The sequence below is a fragment of the Leptodactylus fuscus genome, chromosome 4 (assembly GCF_031893055.1).
Source record: "Leptodactylus fuscus isolate aLepFus1 chromosome 4, aLepFus1.hap2, whole genome shotgun sequence".
In the NCBI taxonomy this organism is placed as follows: domain Eukaryota; kingdom Metazoa; phylum Chordata; class Amphibia; order Anura; family Leptodactylidae; genus Leptodactylus; species Leptodactylus fuscus.
Window position 1 is genome coordinate 57,638,192 of NC_134268.1, and position 20,042 is coordinate 57,658,233.

Below are 20,042 nucleotides of genomic sequence, written 5' to 3' on the forward strand. Positions count from 1 at the left end.
ATCACTCATACTTCCATTCATCACTCATAGTTCCATTCATCACTCATACTTCCATTCATCACTCATACTTCCATGCATCACTCATACTTCCATGCATCACTCATACTTCCATGCATCACTCATACTTCCATGCATCACTCATACTTCCATTCATCACTCATACTTCCATTCATCACTTATACTTTCATTCATCACTCATACTTCCATTCATCACTCATACTTCCATTCATCACTCATACTTCCATTCATCACTCATACTGCCATTCATCACTCATAGTTCCTTTCAGGCGGGGTTCACATCTGCGCTTACTCAAAGTTCAGGGATTTCATCCCCCATTCCTCTTGAATAATGCAGAGAGAAAAATGGAAACCCAAGTGCTAGTGTGACCCTATCAGTCATGGAAATACAGTTGTTACACAGAGCATGCTTCACAGATAGAATGCGATTGTGTGAATAAGGCTTTACTCTGATGGTGTAACATAAAAAGTACAGTATAAACATGTCATATAGATTGCAAGCTCTTGTGAGCAGGTCCACTTTTAAAAGTGTGTGGGGGGGGGACGTGAGAGTGCATAGGGGTGGAAACATCAAGTTTCTGACAAATTTATTAAATTTGAAGTCAGAAAATAGTGCAAAAAATAGCAACAATTTGTGCCATCACATATCATTCATATACTTCATAGTCTGGCTAAAAGAACAGCCAAAGAAGTGGCAAATTTATGAAAAGGTCTTCAATACCCCATAACACATTTGCTGCATTGTACTCATTTGTGCTTCAGATTGAGACGGGCATATAAAATGCCATTACTAATAAATTCCCCCATATATCCAATGGTGCATGCAGTGATATTTTATTTTGTCAGTTGCACTCAGAATACGACAGAAGATCTGAGAAATATATATCAAATGGAGATACAACAAAGGGCTCATGCATCTTTCTAGAATCCCCAGAGAAATAGAATATGACACGAGACCTTGCACCGTGGCTTTAAGGCCAACATGCCAGTGGTTTCTCAGTTTATGGGAAGTTAATGTGGAAGGGAATTGTCTATAATGCAGCAGGTTATTGCAGCAATTCAATCACAATTTTAGCTTTTCTACATCTGTTCTACTGATATTTGAAGAGATTTCTAATAATCGTCTGTGTCTTGTGGGGTCCAGAAATAGTAGACTTAGCTGTATATAATTAACCTTATGTCAGTGGTTTTCTATAAGTCGCCACTTATCCTTTAACTCAAGCTTCCTGTAACTATGGCCTTAAGTAGGGTAAGTAAAACCTAGTAAGGAGCGCAGCGGAAATCCCATCACATTATATTCTATTGAAGCCATTTACTCTACTATAACATATTGACTGACATTTCAGTGCACAGAGGCAATTACTTTATGTCAATAATTATATGGTATTAGTGGCATACATAGATATTTCATTGAACGTGATTGTATTTCCTGAAATGCATGAACCAGCATGGTGTACATGAATGAAAACGCACTGCCGAGAGCTTTTGTGATTAGCAGAACTAGGGAGTCTGGCGCTGGTGTTCAGTCGACTATATCACTGTGTAAAAACAACAAAAGTAATCGGCAATTTATATGTGAGAAGAAAATGGCGGATATGCACAGGTCGCAGTACATTCTTAGGCGGTATAGTCATTGACTTGAAGGGTTTTTCTGGGTAAAACTCTCTGAAAATTCCAAAAAATAAAAAAGCAGTACTCACTTGTCTGTTCGGCCATCCAGCACTGCCTCTCCTCCGGTCCTCCTAATCTGTTTATATGCATATGGCACATGACCGCAGCAACCAGTGACTATCAAGATCAGGACAGCCATCTTGGCTTCTTCACTTAGCCAGTAATAAGTCACATGATCACGGCAACCACCGTTCAGCTACACGGATTATTAGACTTACATTCAATGGCAGACAACAAATAATTGGGCATGTTCAATGCGTACAAGCCAGAGATCCCTTGTTCTCATGGGAGATAACCTGCCAACAAAAGGTGTGTGGATGGATATGCTTTGTTCACCTCTTCCCATTAAAACCACATACACCCTCAGTTGAACTGAGTATTGGGGCATTGATCAAGCATCAATAGTATCATTTTGGCAACTTGCTATACCAGAATGCCACCCTTTGAGGCCTATCCTGCTCCTTATCAAGCCCCATTATCAGCTGTCCCTATGACAAAAATAAGAAGGGAAAAGGAGAAGATTAACTTATCTCTGTAAGATTTGTATCAGAATTTATTTCAAGAGCTACAAAACTTCTGCAGACTGGAAAGCGCTGTGGACAAAGATTCACCTCTGTTAATAATTCATTGTTAGGTTTAGTCTTCCTTTAACAGTGGTTTATCTAAAAAAAGGTGAGAAATCTCGGTCCAATTTATTCTAACCCCGAATGGCTTTTGTAACTTCATATAACTCACCTTGTTATTTTGCTTTAAGAACGTGTTGACACTTTTTTTTACCAGTACTTTTGGAAAACTATTTCAAACCAGAACCAATAGAGAAGTGGAATTAAAGGGGTTATCCTATTTCTACTAATTGATAATCCTAAAAATAGGTCATTCATATTAGGTCTCCAGGTGTCAAACACCTGGGATCCCTGTAGCTCACTGGTACCAAGGAAGCGTGGCTCTCACTATGCTGCCTATATACAAATTGTAGTGGCAAGTGTAGGTACTGCAGCACTGCCCGTGACCTGTGGGGGTCTTGGGTGCCAAACCCCACAGTGGTGAGTGTAGGTACTGCAGCGCTGCCAGTGACCTGTGGGGGTCTTGGGTGCCAAACCCCACAGTGGTGAGTGTAGGTACTGCAGCGCTGCCCGTGACCTGTGGGGGTCTTGGGTGCCAAACCCCACAGTGGTGAGTGTAGGTACTGCAGCGCTGCCCGTGACCTGTGGGGGTCTTGGGTGCCAAACCCCACAGTGGTGAGTGTAGGTACTGCAGCGCTGCCCGTGACCTGTGGGGCTCTTGGGTGCCAAACCCCACAGTGGTGAGTGTAGGTACTGATGTGCAGCTGGTGACCTGTGGGGATCTTGAGTGCTGGACGCCACAGATTTAATTTTGACGGCATGCACTAGAAAATGGATAACAGATAGGTGTATATATAGTGGCTGAATATATTTATACTGATGATACATTTTTAGCTGATATCTGTATTTCCTCCCTAAGCGGCCCCAGTGTTCTAGCTGTCCCTGGCATCATGCATTTGCCAGATGGAAGAAAAGTATTGCCTCTAATATTCAACCCTTTCCTGTTCTTTATCTAAAGTCAACTACAACATGCAGTCTCTATCTGCAGCCCTCAACAACTATTCTGTGTGTCCAAGACATGCAGCCTTGAACTACACACATGCCAGTCCATCTTTACACATTATAATAACTTTCCTCTTGCCTATAACACCACATGTATGGATACCGTAAGACAGCTGCAATAGTGAATCCAGTGCAATGTGCCCCGCATGTCTAGGAAACACAGAATACTTGCTCTATGGAGCTTTGTTCGTTTTTAATGATTTGAAGTAAAAGTTATTTTTTATATTTCAAATTTTTGGGCGTGCTGGATTTTTTTTTTTTTTTTTTACTGTTTTCTTCATACAGGATACTTGTGGCTGCAGTTAGAGCCCACGTACCATAGCTAACTCCAAAAGTGGGACATAAAAAAGTTAATATTAGAGGTAATACTGTTTGTTCTGAACAATACAAGAGAAATAGAAGAGGAGAGCAATGCTTGTGACTATGAAAGCCCCACACCCGCTAATACAACCCAGAATTTCTGGCAATTTTTTCAGCACATAAAGTTAAGTTTATGTATATAAAGTGATTAGCGCACGAGACAGTAATCACACTGGCCATCCTATGAGCAAAAAAATTAGGTGAAACTGCATTTAAGCTTTGCACAAAAGTAATGAATTTCATTGTGTTAGTGAATTATATTCTCCATGGACTATTTGTCATATTTATGATTTCAAGCACAGGATTTCTATTAGTTCATTTTTGAGCAGGAAAGTCATAAATATCGCATCAAGGAGAGGTTATTACAGCCATACACCGCTATCAACATCACAAAAAAACCTTTATTCTAGTGTATAGTTTTGTGCAAATGTCAGGAATAGGACGTTGTGTATATGTCAACACATTAATGCTCTGAAGTCTAACAAAATACATAAATCCTTGCACATTAATCACAAATTCTCCTGGTTAATGAATGATTCTATATAGAGGGTAGAGTTTTTGCTGATGTGCACTAGAGACATGCAGGATTCCTGTTATATAACCCTCATTCCAAAATCTTACATAAGATGAAGAAATCAAATGTAATTAAATTTGATGAAGGATATTGAAAGGAAATGGAAATTAAACTATATAGACTGGAAGATTTCTGTCTTGTTCTGTATAAATAAAAGACTGACTGAGATGTGGCTTGAATGACCTGGACTCTTAGCATCCACATATCCACCAGGGACTTCTTATTTAGATAGATTATAAATATATATTTCTGTAGTGAATTTGATCCTTGGAGTACTGAACAATTTATTACCTTCCTATAGCAATACTTCTTATGTGCTTGGACTGACTGTAGACTGACTTATGTGCCTGGACTGGGTGTAAACTGGCTTATGTACCTGGACTAGCTGTAGACCAGCTTATGTGCCTGGACTGGCTGATGTCCCTGAACCGGCTGTAGACTGGCTTACGTGCCTGGACTGGCTGTGGACCGGCTTATATGTCTAGACCCAGTGGCGGATCCAGGCTTTGTGGGGCCCTGGGCAATTGACTGTGGCGGGGCCCTACTTACAAAAACCCAACACGTAGGTTTTTTCTGTCCGCTTGAAAAGTCGGACATCTTTAGGAACGGACACTTAAGGACAGGCACGGAGTGTAAAACAACGCACCCGATCTCCATTTAAATGAATGCAGAATGTCACGGACACAGCTAGTGTCTGCTGCTAATGTCCGTGCAAGATTTTGAGCGGACATTAGCAACGGACACTGACGGTAGTGTGAACGCCCCCTAAGATTTGCCTCATAGTAATAGCAATTAACCCTATCATGTCCCTCACATTAACCCCCTGTGTGCCTCACATAAAAGTTACTGATATGTGAGAGACATGGAGGTAATAATGAAGTATCTTCATGACTAGTACCACCATATATTTCACACATCAATAACCCTTACGGTGAAGTACACAGGGGGTTAATGTGAGGGACATGATGGGGTTAGTTGCTATTAATATGAGGCACATGGAGTTACCAAAACTAAATGAATAACTCCAAATGCCTGACATTAATAGGCATAGTAACCCCCCTCCCCCCTCCAGCCTGTACCTGTGTTTTTTTTTCTTTACTTTCACTTTGCTGAAGCTTCTTCTGCTCCCTCTCATGTGTGCAAGATGCAGACGGCAGGGTCCATGTTCTATATAGCGATAAGCTCCACCTCCTGGGCTCTCCTCACCCTCTCATTGGTTGACAGAGGGCAGCCAGAGAAGGGGGGTGAGGAGGAGCTTCCTGAGAGCGCTGAGTGGAGCTTCCTCTATCCATAGCTACAGCTCCCTGCACTGGCTGCTGTCTATTAGCTGATGCTGCAGGTACACAGTGTGCTTCCGACATATACTTTCCCTATACTAATAGGGAAAGTATTCCACCGACAGGGGGCCCCTGCAAGTGCTGGGGCCCTCGGCAATTGCCCTGCCGACCGACCCGACTTGCGTTTTGTTAGGTCCGGTCCCTGCCGCGGTTGCCCGGCTCACCCGGCCCTGGATCCGCCCCGCCTAGACCAGCTGTAGAGTGGCTTACATACCTGGACTGGCTGTAGACTGGCTATCACATTGTTGGGGCTTTTTGCAATTACCTTTGCAGTCACTATAGTTATACCACCGCCTGTCATTTACAATATTATCACGTTCAAATTTTTTTGAAATTTTGAACGTTCTGAATAATGGTATTGTTACCTTTATTTTTATCTTAATCCTTGATTATGAGATGACTGCTGAGAAGTGATCTCTGCAGAGCAGGAAAGATCAGCCTATTGTGGTCAGAATAAAAACGGCCAATGAAAAGTATTTAAAAAAATAGAGTTTTTTCCTCAAAGCTTTAAACTATTGGTAATTTTCTGTTGTTCTACCATGAGGTGTAATGTTCATAGTTTCTAAGTGATATTACTGAATACTAGACTATCCCGATGCCTTGACTTCTATACTAGGTCACAGCACAAGAAGACAGTTTCCTCCATATAGGGCTCATAGGAACTAGAATGTGTTCAATGGAAAGAGATAAACATGGTGCTTCTTTATTGGGTTGTAAATGTTTACGACTAGTCATATACTAGGTTATTATATTATTATTATAGTGTGATATTAATATTCTACATTACATCTGATTGGACAAACAAAATTAGAATGTCTTTTAGTGCTGAGGTCATGAGGGGTTTATTGAGTACTGGAGACCAGTCTAGACCAAAAAAATATTGTGTCATGATAATTGTGTGGCTAATTCTTACCATTTCATCTATGAATGTAGCACCTTTCTTGGTCGTCCTATTGACCGTAGTCTAAGATTTCTCTTACATGTTCTTTAGGTACAGTACATGCAATACTTAGAATTATGGAGATAGACAGCTAAACTCATAGGATTTATTATGAAACTCCAAAAAATCTTATCGAAAGTGAAATCTATCAGTGCAAAGTATAGTAGAGTGAGAACATAATTTCCTAGGAAAGTACTACATATATTTCGGACACACAGCTTCCAAAGAATGTATGAGAAGACGGAGATTACAAAGAAAATTATTGGATGGATGGTGGTAGAAATAAATAAGCAGTTTTCTGATAAGTCCTAATTATTGGTAAAGCTGCACGGCCGTGCGTCCATCATCTTCATCTTCAGCCAGCCACCTGAAATGATGAGAACAGGGATGGTTGGATGTCACAGCACAATCATGTCTCATTTTTTCCCCACCAGGGTAGTAGACTGAATTGTATAACAAAAATCAATTCAATCAATATGTAATATATATATATCTTTTGTTTCTGCATAAAGACACTAAAGTGAATCTACTACCTACATATAGTAAAACCAAATGGGTGTATGCAGCAGTTAAACAATAACCTATATGATATGCTGTAGGTTATGAATTATCATAGACATGTTCATTGGAAAGTGATAGATGAAAGAATCTACTGTCTGAATGCAATCTACTGTATAATGTCTGAATGCATTGACACTAGAGCATAACGTGAAGGTCCTGGGCTCCTAGTATCAGACCCCTGGGATACCAGGTACCATTTACTGCATAATACTGATAGATAAAAATCTTATAATATATTATTTATGCTTTTCATACAACTCTTACACTTGCATCTGTATTTGGCCACTTGCAGATGGCTGAAATGCTGAAGAACACAACTCTTTAGTGATCCAAAGAAGCAAATGTATAACACCATAGAACTCTATGATCTCTACTTGGTTCAGTAGAACTGTAGGAAGTCTGGTTATTGCAGCCATTTTATAGACAATAAATATGCATTCATGGACCGCCATCTGAAAGTAGTCATAGGTGGACATTAAATTGTAGATTGTTTGCCAGGACCATATTTAGAGTTTTCCAACCGAATGCCTTGGCATACGGCTGTGTATGGATAAAATGAATTTTCTTCAAAGGACCACCTCCTTATCCAGTCAATATACTGTACAGTAAAACCTTTAATTTAATAACCGCCCACAATTTCAATAAAAATTGGTTTTCTGGGTCTTAGTCTGCATAATAAATGGTGAAACTGAACATTTGTTAACTTCACATCAAATTCCTTACCACAGACTATACTGTTTGTCTATGATAACTACATGGGTTGCATTTACAGTCATTGAGCACTTAATCATATTCAACATGCAATAATACACTAAATAAAATGCCCTAGAACAATGGGTAGACGTCCCCTAATATTTTACCTGTGGCAGGAGAACTTGGCTGTCTCTTCTGTAGATTCTGTTCTAATCTCCACCTTTTCCAGGAACCAACCATTACCTGCTCATCACAAAAATATATCATTAAATTTTACAATAAGGAATATTATCTCTGACTATTGGAAAGCAAACACAATGATGATTTATCAAAATTAGCACAATTGCCCAATGCAACAGATTACAGTTATCAGTTCAAGGCCCATTTATGAAAGTGGACTTGTCAGCAATCCGGCATATATCTTTTAGTAAATACCCAATGGGATCACAATACAAACACCAATTTTAAGAACTCAGTATTTTTTAGTTCCTGTGTTATAGAATATAAACTAGCACTTGTTTTTTTTCTCCACCAACTTTTGGCAAAATCTGCAACAGAAGCTCCGATGTAGACTCTGACTCAGAAGTGAACCAGGCCTGCTTGTATAGTTTCATAGTGTGTAGGGACACATCAACCACAAGGCTTACTGGAGATGGTGGGGACCCACTGGGTTGCTGAGGATGTGGCTTTGGGCTACACTAGGGGCCCATGTTTCAGGGATAAGGTGTTCTTCACCCTAGAAGGTGCTATAGGCTTTCTCACAGGGAATCACCAGGTTGCTACCCATAGGCATGTTTCTGTTAGGAACAAGTGACATGTATAAAAACAGAAGACACCGATTCATGGGTCCAAACCAGCAGTCAACAATGGTAGACAGGCAAGCCGAGTGCTTTCATGAAGATATACAGGCAGAAGGTCAAGGCATACAGAAAAACACTAGATGAGATCAGAAACAAACTTGGCCAGTACAGAAACCTCAAAGACATTAATGTTCAGGCTCTGAAAGAAGGGAGTAGAGACTTTGTAATGCTTACGGCATGTGCTCAATGGATTGACTAGGATCATTGGGGTCTCAGCATGAAGACTCCAATGGATAGAGGATAAATACTTTTTGTGACATCCCTTTAAGTCAGAGTCAGTGCATAATGCAGAGGTTGCAGAAGAAGGGAACTGGTATTGGATGGAAACTGGCACATGTAGGGCACATACTTCAGAGTGATGGGGGCATGTGTGGTAAGATAATGGTCAGACACATAGGGGAGCAGTGGAAAAGAGCTGGACGTCGGATGCTGGTAATGGTGTGACCACTTTGACCATTAATGTCCATATCCCTGTTGACAAGTGGAATGGTACCACCTAGGTGTCAACTTATTCATTTAGAGTATTTACTAATATATATTTGTCAGGATTTCTGCAATCTGATTGGCTGGCCAACTCCTCCACTTTTCTTTCCACTAGTTTTGATAAATGTCCCCCGCTGCCTTTGCTTTATCTGCAGCGATGCCTGCAATCCATCTGTATTAAAATGTATAACTTTAGATGAAAATGGTGAAAGCGAGTTCGTAAATATTTTAAAAGACAAGTAATATATCAAGAGCAAATAAACTTCCAGGACTGAGCGTGAATACAAAGAATGATAATAATCGCTGAAACAATCAAATATCTCTAGAATATACTTTCCCCTAGTCTTTGCCTTGGATCTCCTCATACATTGTTACTCGCTTATACGCAGATATAACAGGTACTCGATTATTTCTTACAAAGCTTTGTTTGATTTTGGTTAATTTTCTGTCCCAGTAAATAGCATTGCTCGCTCGGCTGCTCCCAACTGGCTGCGCCTCGGGGATCTCTACCTTAAAGCTGATTAGGAAAATGATTTCCCTTCTAAGTTCACCCATTTGTCCAGAGCTCGCCGGAGTCTTTGTATCTGCAGTTCACCTTTTGTGACACCGAGCATAAATAATGTAGGAACTTACAATGAATTCTCTCTTTTTTTGGCAGAAGATGAGTTCACTTTAGGTGATCCTGCCATTCAAGGGATATTTTCTCTGGATTTTACATTTCTGCCAGTCGGAATTTACTCATTTATATTGTATAAACTGGTTAAAAGACAACTTGATGCTCCGGAGATCCAGTGCAAAATGTGTAACCTATCGAATGCATTTAATGTATAATAATAATGCCCTAATAAAGCATCAATGGGGTCCAAAGAAGACAAGAAATTGCAGCAAAGGACACACACTTGAGGAGCAATTTCTTTGGGCCATATGTGTATTTTTTTGCAGTGGCTGCGCCCTCTGATATGGTTTGTGGTGCCCACTCCAATGCGGTTATCAATAAAGCACCAGGGCTCGGGACCTTTCTCTTCACCTCTTATGGCTGCTTCTCTGAAACGACGCTATCGTCACGGTCATGGCAATAACATATAGGTTAGATATTCACCTGTGTGTGGCAGTGCAACTAGAATACCATAGTAGGTCATAAACACAAATCTGTTGAAAAGGGATGGGAGGCTTTGTGAAAAATGGGGCATGGCTTGAAAAGCAACATGCTTCAAAATTTTGGTATACAATTTTGGAACAAACTAGGCCAACCAAAAACTTTAAGACAGGCAGTTTATGCAGCAGATATATCATACATATTCAACAATTAAAGGGAAAAGGAAAGCACAGCCCATGCAGAGACCTTCTGTGTGGATCAATGTCCAGGTTCACATCGCTGCTCTTGAATGACGGATGCACGGACTGATAAGCCCCATTGGCCTGGAGCGGAATGAACACAGTAGAAAAAAGTATGTCCAGCAATCGAGCGAATCCAATAAAACTTTTAACCGAAAAGACACATTACAATTAAAAAAGGGGTGCTAAAAGCAAAAAAATAACCCCTATGTGCATGTAAAGCATCTGGATCTCAGAAACGGGTCAGCCAGACGCTTCACATGCACATAGGGGTTATTTTTGCTTTTAGCACTCCTCCTTTTATTGTAGTATATCTTTTAGATTAAAAGTTAAGTTTTATTGGATACGCTCGATTGCTGGACATACTTTTTTCTACTGTGATATATCGTACAACCTGAGCCACGGTGGTAAACAGGTTATCCTACCATGAGATAGGGATTTTCCATACGTGAAAGTCATCCCCATTCCACAAGACAGGAGATAACATACAGATGAATGGGAGTCCAAGTGCTGTGATCCCACTGATAAGGGGAATGGGGATATTTTGTCCCATATTGTGAATTGAGCAGTGGACAGTGAAGCTCTGTACTTTGACTATTTATGACACTCCCATTGAATTCAATGGAGCCTTTGCCTGATGTGGTCTCAGCAGTCAGACCCTCACCAATCTTCAAGTTATCCCACTTGAGGACATGCTATTATTAGTTAATATAGGCCAGATGCAATAGAAATTAATATGTAATAACATCAGTTGATCAGGCAATTTATTATAACTTATAAGCTTACATTATTCTTGTCTACGGCCTTGATCTATGTAATGTTTTCAAAGACATAAGATAATACCGGCAATAATGGTCACATTTAACAATGGCAATGTTCTGTAAATCCATTACAACACAATGGAAACTCACCCATTCCTTTCCCATCATGACCTATTTCAATATGTGAGATTCTTCCTATATTCACTGTTGTGATTATAAATATGTCAACCTGAGTATAGAAAAGAATAATGTAAAACATTTGCTATATGAGTATACATTCATAAATGGACACTTAATGTTAGACTTACATTGTAATCTGTAAATACGTCAACATTATTTATAGACTGAAAGCCAACCTGTCCGCAGATTCATTCTGCCCTATTAGTTGTGTACAGTGAGAGTCTTGTCAATGAAGTCAGATGGGGAGAAGCCCCCACAAAGCAACCTCATGCGCTTCCCATTGGGAGCAATATTATAAAATCCTACTAAGAAGGTACTACACTCCTCTAAAACTTTCCAAGTTCTATCCAAACACCGAGGATGTGGTCAAACTGGCTCACTATATCACATATTAAATTAACTAATATTATACTTCGATAGTATAATTTCTCCAAATGCGGTCTTATTTGCGTGCTCCCGTTTTTGTAACCTATGTTATCCTTGTTTTGTCTGTTATTATGAAAATGAATAAAAATCATTTTAAAAGATGGGGAGAAGCCAGCGGACAGAAGCCCGGCGGACTCTCCTCTCCATGTCCAGCAAACTTTTAAAATTTGAGGGGTAATACGGGAATCTTATTTAAGGTTCTCAGTGTGCAGAGTTGTTTACTGGGCTATTGTTATACATTGTATATGGTATCAGAGACACGGACAGTATGTGCGAATGTGATTGGCTGCAGGAGCTAATAAATCCAAATCTATAGTTCACTGATAAAGGGCTTGTGATTGGTCACTGGGGACACCAACTGTCTAGTAGGAAGTCTCTGTAGTACAACACTGGACTGTATAACTAAAGTAAAAAGTTTATTTTATTAACCACATAAAACACATATTAAAAAGGATATGGATATTGTATCTATTACTTTCAATGCATTTTGTTGGGCTTGATATGTGACTTCCGATACGCAGTCTCGATATTTCCTACAAGTCTGTACCATAATTATATACTTACTACAGTTGAAAAAAGACATATATCCATCAAGGTCAATGGGAAACGTCATGAAAGTCTATACATTTCCATAATCATCAAAAAGGCATCTAATCCTTTTTTGAAGCTGTCGGCTGTGACTGCCGTGAGCAGCTCCTGGGTAGGCTATTCCACAGCATCACAGTCCTTACTGTGAACAAGCCTTGTTGGCTCTGCAGATTAAACCTTTTTTATCTCCAGATGGCAGGAGTGCGTTCTTGTCTTTTATGACTATTTTACATGGAACAAGTTTTTCCCAAACTTTTTGTATGGGCCATTTATATATTTATATAAGTTTATCATATTTCCTCTTAAACGCCTCTTCTCCAGACTAAACAGATATAACTCCTTTTGGCTAATGCACCATGGGATGATTCTAAGCGATAAAGCGGGAACGCATCGCGGTTCTTCCTGCAGCGCTTTGAAGAGAAAGTTCACTGAGTTTTCCTCCGAGGACTTTATGTTACAATTATATCTATGGGAAAGCCGCCGACATTTCCGTAGATATAATTGACATGCTGCGATTTCCAAAACCACGCCAGGAAAATTGCGGCGTTTCCGGCCTGGGGGGCGCCGGCCTTACTACTATATGTAGTGTATTGCGATCTACTAGAGATGAGCGAACACTAAAATGTTCGAGGTTTGAAATTCGATTCGAACAGCCGCTCACTGTTCGAGCGTTCGAACGGGTTTCGAACCCCATTATAGTCTATGGGGAACATATACTCGTTAAGGGGGAAACCCAAATCCGTGTCTGGAGGATCACCAAGTCCACTATGACACCCCAGGAAATGATACCAACACCCTGGAATGACACTGGGACAGCAGGGGAAGCATGTCTGGGGGCATAAAAGTCACTTTATTTCATGGAAATCCCTGTCAGCTTGCAATTTTCGCAAGCTAACTTTTCCCCATAGGAATGCATTGGCCAGCGCTGATTGGCCAGAGTACGGAATTCGACCAATCAGCGCTGGCTCTGCTGGAGGAGGCGGAGTCTAAGATCACTCCACACCAGTCTCCATTCAGGTCCGACCTTAGACTCCGCCTCCACCGGCAGAGCCAGCGCTGATTGGCCAAAGGCTGGCCAATGCATTCCTATGGGAATGCAGAGACTTAGCAGTGCTGAGCCAGTTCTGCTCAACTACACCGTGTGCCGGTCAGCCCATCTGATATAGCAGAGCCGAGTATGCACACTCGGCTCTGCTACATCAGATGTAGCAGAGCCGAGTGTGCCGGTCAGCCCATCTGATATAGCAGAGCCGAGTGTGCACACTCGGCTCTGCTACATCTGATGTAGCAGAGCCGAGTGTGCCGGTCAGCCCATCTGATATAACAGAGCCGATTGTGCACACTCGGCTCTGCTACATCTGATGTAGCAGAGCCGAGTGTGCCGGTCAGCCCATCTGATATAGCAGAGCCGAGTGTGCACACTCGGCTCTGCTACATCAGATGTAGCAGAGCCGAGTGTGGATATAGGAATCCATAGGAATGCATTGGCCAGCGCTGATCAGCCCATCTGATATAGCAGAGCCGAGTGTGCACACTCGGCTCTGCTACATCAGATGTAGCAGAGCCGAGTGTGGATATAGGAATCCATAGGAATGCATTGGCCAGCGCTGATTGGCCAGAGTACGGAATTCGACCAATCAGCGCTGGCTCTGCTGGAGGAGGCAGAGTCTAAGATCGCTCCACACCAGTCTCCATTCAGGTCCGACCTTAGACTCCGCCTCCTCCAGCAGAGCCAGCGCTGATTGGTCGAATTCCGTACTCTGGCCAATCAGCGCTGTCCAATGCATTCCTATGGGGAAAAGTTTATGTCACAAAAATCACAATTACACACCCGATAGAGCCCCAAAAAGTTATTTTTAATAACATTCCCCCCTAAATAAAGGTTATCCCTAGCTATCCCTGCCTGTACAGCTATCCCTGTCTCTTAGTCACAAAGTTCACATTCTCATATGACCTGGATTTGAAATCCACTATTCGTCTAAAATGGAGGTCACCTGATTTCGGCAGCCAATGACTTTTTCCGATTTTTTTCAATGCCTCCGGTGTCGTAGTTCCTGTCCCACCTCCCCTGCGCTGTTATTGGTGCAAAAAAAGCGCCAGGGAAGGTGGGAGGGGAATCGAATTTTTTTGGAGTTTGCCACGTGATGTTCAATTCGAATCGAACACATCGAACAGCCTGATATCCGATCAAACATGTGTTTGATAGAACACTGTTCGCTCATCTCTACTATCTACTAGAGATGAGCGAACAGTGTTCTATCGAACACATGTTCGATCGGATATCAGGGTGTTCGCCATGTTCGAATCGAATCGAACATCGCGTGGTAAAGTGCGCCAAAATTCGATTCCCCTCCCACCTTCCCTGGCGCCTTTTTTGCACCAATAACAGCGCAGGGGAGGTGGGACAGGAACTACGACACTGGGGGCATTGAAAAAAATTGGAAAAAGTCATTGGCTGCCGAAATCAGGTGACCTCCATTTTAGACGAATAGTGGATTTCAAATCCGGGTCATATGAGAATGTGAACTTTGTGACTATGAGACAGGGATAGCTGTACAGGCAGGGATAGCTAGGGATAACCTTTATTTAGGGGGGAATGTTATTAAAAATAACTTTTTGGGGCTCTATCGGGTGTGTAATTGTGATTTTTGTGAGATAAACTTTTTCCCATAGGGATGCATTGGCCAGCGCTGATTGGCCGAATTCCGTACTCTGGCCAATCAGTGCTGGCCAATGCATTCTATTAGCTTGATGAAGCAGAGTGTGCACAAGGGTTCAAGCGCACCCTCGGCTCTGATGTAGCAGAGCTGAGGCTGCACAAGGGTTCAAGCGCACCCTCGGCTCTGATGTAGGAGAGCCGAGGGTGCACTTGAACTCTTGTGCACCCTCGGCTCTGCTACATCAGAGCCGAGGGTGCGCTTGAACCCTTGTGCACACTCTGCTTCATCAAGCTAATAGAATGCATTGGCCAGCGCTGATTGGCCAATGCATTCTATTAGCCCGATGAAGTAGAGCTGAATGTGTGTGCTAAGCACACACATTCAGCTCTACTTCATCGGGCTAATAGAATGCATTGGCCAGCGCTGATTGGCCAGAGTACGGAATTCGGCCAATCAGCGCTGGCTCTGCTGGAGGAGGCGGAGTCTAAGATCGCTCCACACCAGTCTCCATTCAGGTCCGACCTTAGACTCCGCCTCCTCCAGCAGAGCCAGCGCTGATTGGCCGAATTCCGTACTCTGGCCAATCAGCACTGGCTAATGCATTGTATTGGCGTGATGAAGCAGTGCTGAATGTGTGTGCTTAACACACACATTCAGCTCTACTTCATCGGGCTAATAGAATGCATTGGCCAATCAGCGCTGGCCAATGCATTCTATTAGCGTGAACTGAGTTTGCACAGGGGTTCTAGTGCACCCTCGGCTCTGCTACATCAGATTGCTACATCTGATGTAGCAGTGCCGAGTGTGCATCAGATGTGTAGTTGAGCAAAACTGACTCAGCACTGCTAAGTCTCTGCATTCGCATAGGAATGCATTGGCCAGCCTTCGGCCAATCAGCGCTGGCTCTGCCGGAGGAGGCGGAGTCTAAGGTCGGACCTGAATGGAGACTGGTGTGGAGCGATCTTAGACTCCGCCTCCTCCAGCAGAGCCAGCGCTGATTGGTCGAGTTCCGTACTCTGGCCAATCAGCACTGGCCAATGCATTTCTATGGGGAAAAGTTAGCTTGCGAAAATCGCAAACTGACAGGGATTTCCATGAAATAAAGTGACTTTTATGCCCCCAGACATGCTTCCCCTGCTGTCCCAGTGTCATTCCAGGGTGTTGGTATCATTTCCTGGGGTGTCATAGTGGACTTGGTGACCCTCCAGACACGAATTTGGGTTTCCCCCTTAACGAGTTTATGTTCCCCATAGACTATAATGGGGTTCGAAACCCATTCGAACACTCGAACAGTGAGCGGCTGTTCGAATCGAATTTCGAACCTCGAACATTTTAGTGTTCGCTCATCTCTACTATCTACCCATTCTGTACTACATGCCATAAGATAAGATAATCCTTTAATAGTCCCACAATGGGAAAATTTCAGTGATACAGTTTCATAGATGGTACAGTAGTATATAACAAGAGAGAAACACATACAAGTTCATGGCAGATAGAGAAATCCTAGGAATCATAGCAACTAAAAAAGAAAGAAACACAGACACACAGTGGCGAATCCAGGGTTTGCGGGGCCCTGGGCAATTGACTTTGGCGGGGCCCTACTTACTGGGGGTCTCGCACTTCTAACCTGTACTTCCCAACTGTTGAAGACTAGAAAGAGGGAACAAAACGTGCGGCGCGCGCAGCGCGCCACAGCAAATTAGGCCCCGCCCACTTTTATGTTGACTCCACCCATTCTCATTCAATTTTCATGTGATTCCACACAGTATAATCCTCCTACAGTCACCCGTAAATTATATCTCCCCCCCATTTTCATATACACCCTTCATCTACCCCTAGTTTCATGTCCCCCCCCTCTATCTCTGTCCCCAGTTTCATGCCATTCTCCCCCTTTATCTGCCCACAGTTTCATTTCCCCCCCGTCTCTGCCCCAGTGTCATGCCGTTCTCCCCCCTTCATCTGCCCCAGTGTCATGCCGTTCCCCCCCCTTCATCTGCCCCAGTGTCATGCTGTTCTCCCCCCCTCCATCTGCCCCAGTGTCATGCCGTTCTTCCCCCTTCATCTGCCCCAGTGTCATGCCGTTCTCCCCCTCCATCTGCCCCAGTGTCATGCCGTTCTTCCCCCTTCATCTGCCCCAGTGTCATGCCGTTCTCCCCCTCCATCTGCCCCAGTGTCATGCCGTTCTCACACACACACACACACACACACACACACACACACACACACACACACACACACACACACACACACACACACACACACACACACACACACACACACACACACACACACACACACACACACACACACACACACACACACACACACACACACACACACACACACACACACACACACACACACACACACACACACCTTGCCTCGCAGCTCTCTCCCTCAGACACATATTGTAGCCGCGATGTGAGGAGGCCGGAGCTCAGCGTTAAAGCCGGAGCTGAGCTGTGACAGCTCCGGCTTTAAACGCTTATGTATTTCATCTCATCGGCGTCCTACCGCCGATGAGATGAAATACATAGGCGTTTAAAGCAGGAGCTGTGAGCTCAGCTCCTGCTTTAACGCTGAGCTCTGTTGGAGTCGGGACATGCCGACCGGGACCATTTTGTTAGGTCCCGGCCGCGCTGCGGGGCCCCGCTAAGCGCGGGGCCCCAGGCGGTTGCCCGGCTCGCCCGGCCCTGGATCCGCCCCTGCAGACACACTGCCATGTACAGTGACTTACTTTTACATGAATGAGCTGCTCCTACTCATGTCTCCATTTCTTTTTTTTTTCTTTTTTTTTTTTTTTTTTTTAATGTAGATTGTGAGCCCCACATAGAGCTCACAATGTACATTTTTCCCTAACAGTATGTCTTTTTTTGGAATATGGGATGGAAATCCATGCAAACACGGGGAGAACATACAAACTCCTTGCAGATGGTTTTTTTGCCCATGGCGGGATTTGAACACCAGGACTCCAGAGCTGCAAGGCTGCAGTGCTAACCACTGAGCCACCGTGTGGCCCCATCATGTCTCCATTTCTATTCTGTACATTGTATTCATATTGTACAATACCCCCCAAAAAACTCCTGTCCTTAACATGTAAAATGACTTCCCAGCTTGCATAAGTAAGCTCTTGTTTTATCTGCGTATTTTTCTTGTATCCATAATTTTAATGATTTCTGCTATTTTTCAATAGCATTATTGAATCATTCCCATGCTTTCATGCTACAATAGCCGTCCTTGAACAAATTAATATTATGACTTGAGAGAACACTGTGTTGTGTTACTATCTATGTCATACCAAACACATTGAACAGGCCATTTATTACCGTATCCCTTTCATGATAGTCACTGGATTGTAAAACACGTCAGTCAAAGCCATGATAGAAAGACCGGATTGCTTTAAATAAGGAGATTGACAACATGTTCTGTTATGAAAAGCTTTCCAAGTTCCAATATGTTTCTGTATTAATGAACTGCTCATGGTGTACGCTCATCGCTTTTACAGCTTGCCATGCGGTCATATGTATTTGTTTTCATTCGGAAGAAGCTAAGAACAGCTTCCAACACGCTGCAGATTTTGCATCTTTTTTGATTGTTACATGGATTTTGCTCCAAATTTCATATGCATATTACTTTACATGTAACTGTATTTTCCCAGAATTTCTGCAACAAACCCTCACATCCAGTTATTACTAGGGTTGAGCCGATCTTGACTTTTCAGGATCGATTTTAAAATCTGATTTCCGATCATTTTTCATTCAAACCCGATCTTGATCCCAATTCCGATCCCAATGCAAGTCAATGGGATTTTTTTATTAATCGGAGATCGGATTTTAAAAGCAATCCTATTCACTATACAGCATGGAGTCTAACAATTGTTAGAATCCACGCTGTGTAGTGAATCACTAAAGTAGCCAGAGGATTTTTTTTTAATCCTCTGGCTACTTAGTCCCCCCTGATGTCCACTTACCTCCAGAGATGGCTGGTCCGGTGCCCGGTGCCTTCCTTCTTCTTTGCCTCACTGCCGCTCCACGCTGCTCCCTGCCCCCTCCCTGCCAGGTTAAGAGAGTGTGGGCGGGCTAGGAGAGTGTGGGCGGGTACTGGGAAGGGAGATGTCACGTCTCCACGCCTTGTACCCGCCCACACTCTCCTAAGCCACAAGCCCCGCCTACCTAGCGCTTTAAACACTAACCTGGGAGGCGGGGCAGCGAGGCAAGAAGAAGGAGGGCACCAGAGCAGCCATCTCTAGAGGTAAGTAGCTGCTAGAGATGTTTAGTTTAGCCTCCCATTCGAATGAATGGAGGCAGCCGGCGCACAGGGGGTTAAGGCTGTGTGCCGGATGCTTCCATTCATTCCTATTTAACTGCAGCAGAGCCTTCACACTGAGTATACAGCGTATACTCAGTGTGAAGGCTAAGCAAAGCATTGTGTGAAAAGATCACCGATCTCGATCCCACATAAAAAGATTGTGTTCGGAATTCCGATGGCGATCGTGAAATTTTCTCGATCGCCGATTGGAATCCGATCTTTTCCGAACACGATCGCTCAACCCTACTTATTACTAGAGATGAGCGAACAGTGTTCTATCGAACTCATGTTCGATCGGATATTAGGCTGTTCGGCATGTTCGAATCGAATCGAACACCGCGTGGTAAAGTGCGCCATTACTCGATTCCCCTCCCACCTTCCCTGGCGCCTTTTTTGCTCCAATAACAGCGCAGGGTAGGTGGGACAGGAACTACGACACCGGTGACGTTGAGAAAAGTAGGCAAAACCCATTGGCTGCCGAAAACATGTGACCTCTAATTTAAAAGAACAGCGCCGCCCAGGTTCGCGTCATTCTGAGCTTGCAATTCACCGAGGACGGAGGTTTCCGTCCAGCTAGCTAGGGCTTAGATTCTGGGTAGGCAGGGACAGGCTAGGATAGGAAGGAGAAGACAACCAACAGCTCTTGTAAGAGCTAAATTCCA

General features: G+C 43.2%; 1 protein-coding gene across 1 annotated transcript in view; it reads right to left on the reverse strand.

The window, feature by feature from the left end:
* Positions 1-6,753: 6,753 nt before the first annotated feature.
* RP1 (RP1 axonemal microtubule associated) overlaps positions 6,754-20,042 on the reverse strand; it is a 370,941-nt gene continuing 357,652 nt past the window's right edge. The window contains exons 57-59 of the mRNA XM_075270496.1: positions 11,369-11,447; positions 7,947-8,022; positions 6,754-6,892 (exon numbers count right to left, since the gene is read on the reverse strand). Of these exons, the coding sequence (XP_075126597.1) occupies positions 6,838-6,892; positions 7,947-8,022; positions 11,369-11,447 (210 nt within the window). The 3' untranslated portion in view covers positions 6,754-6,837. The remainder of the gene's footprint in view (positions 6,893-7,946; positions 8,023-11,368; positions 11,448-20,042) is intronic.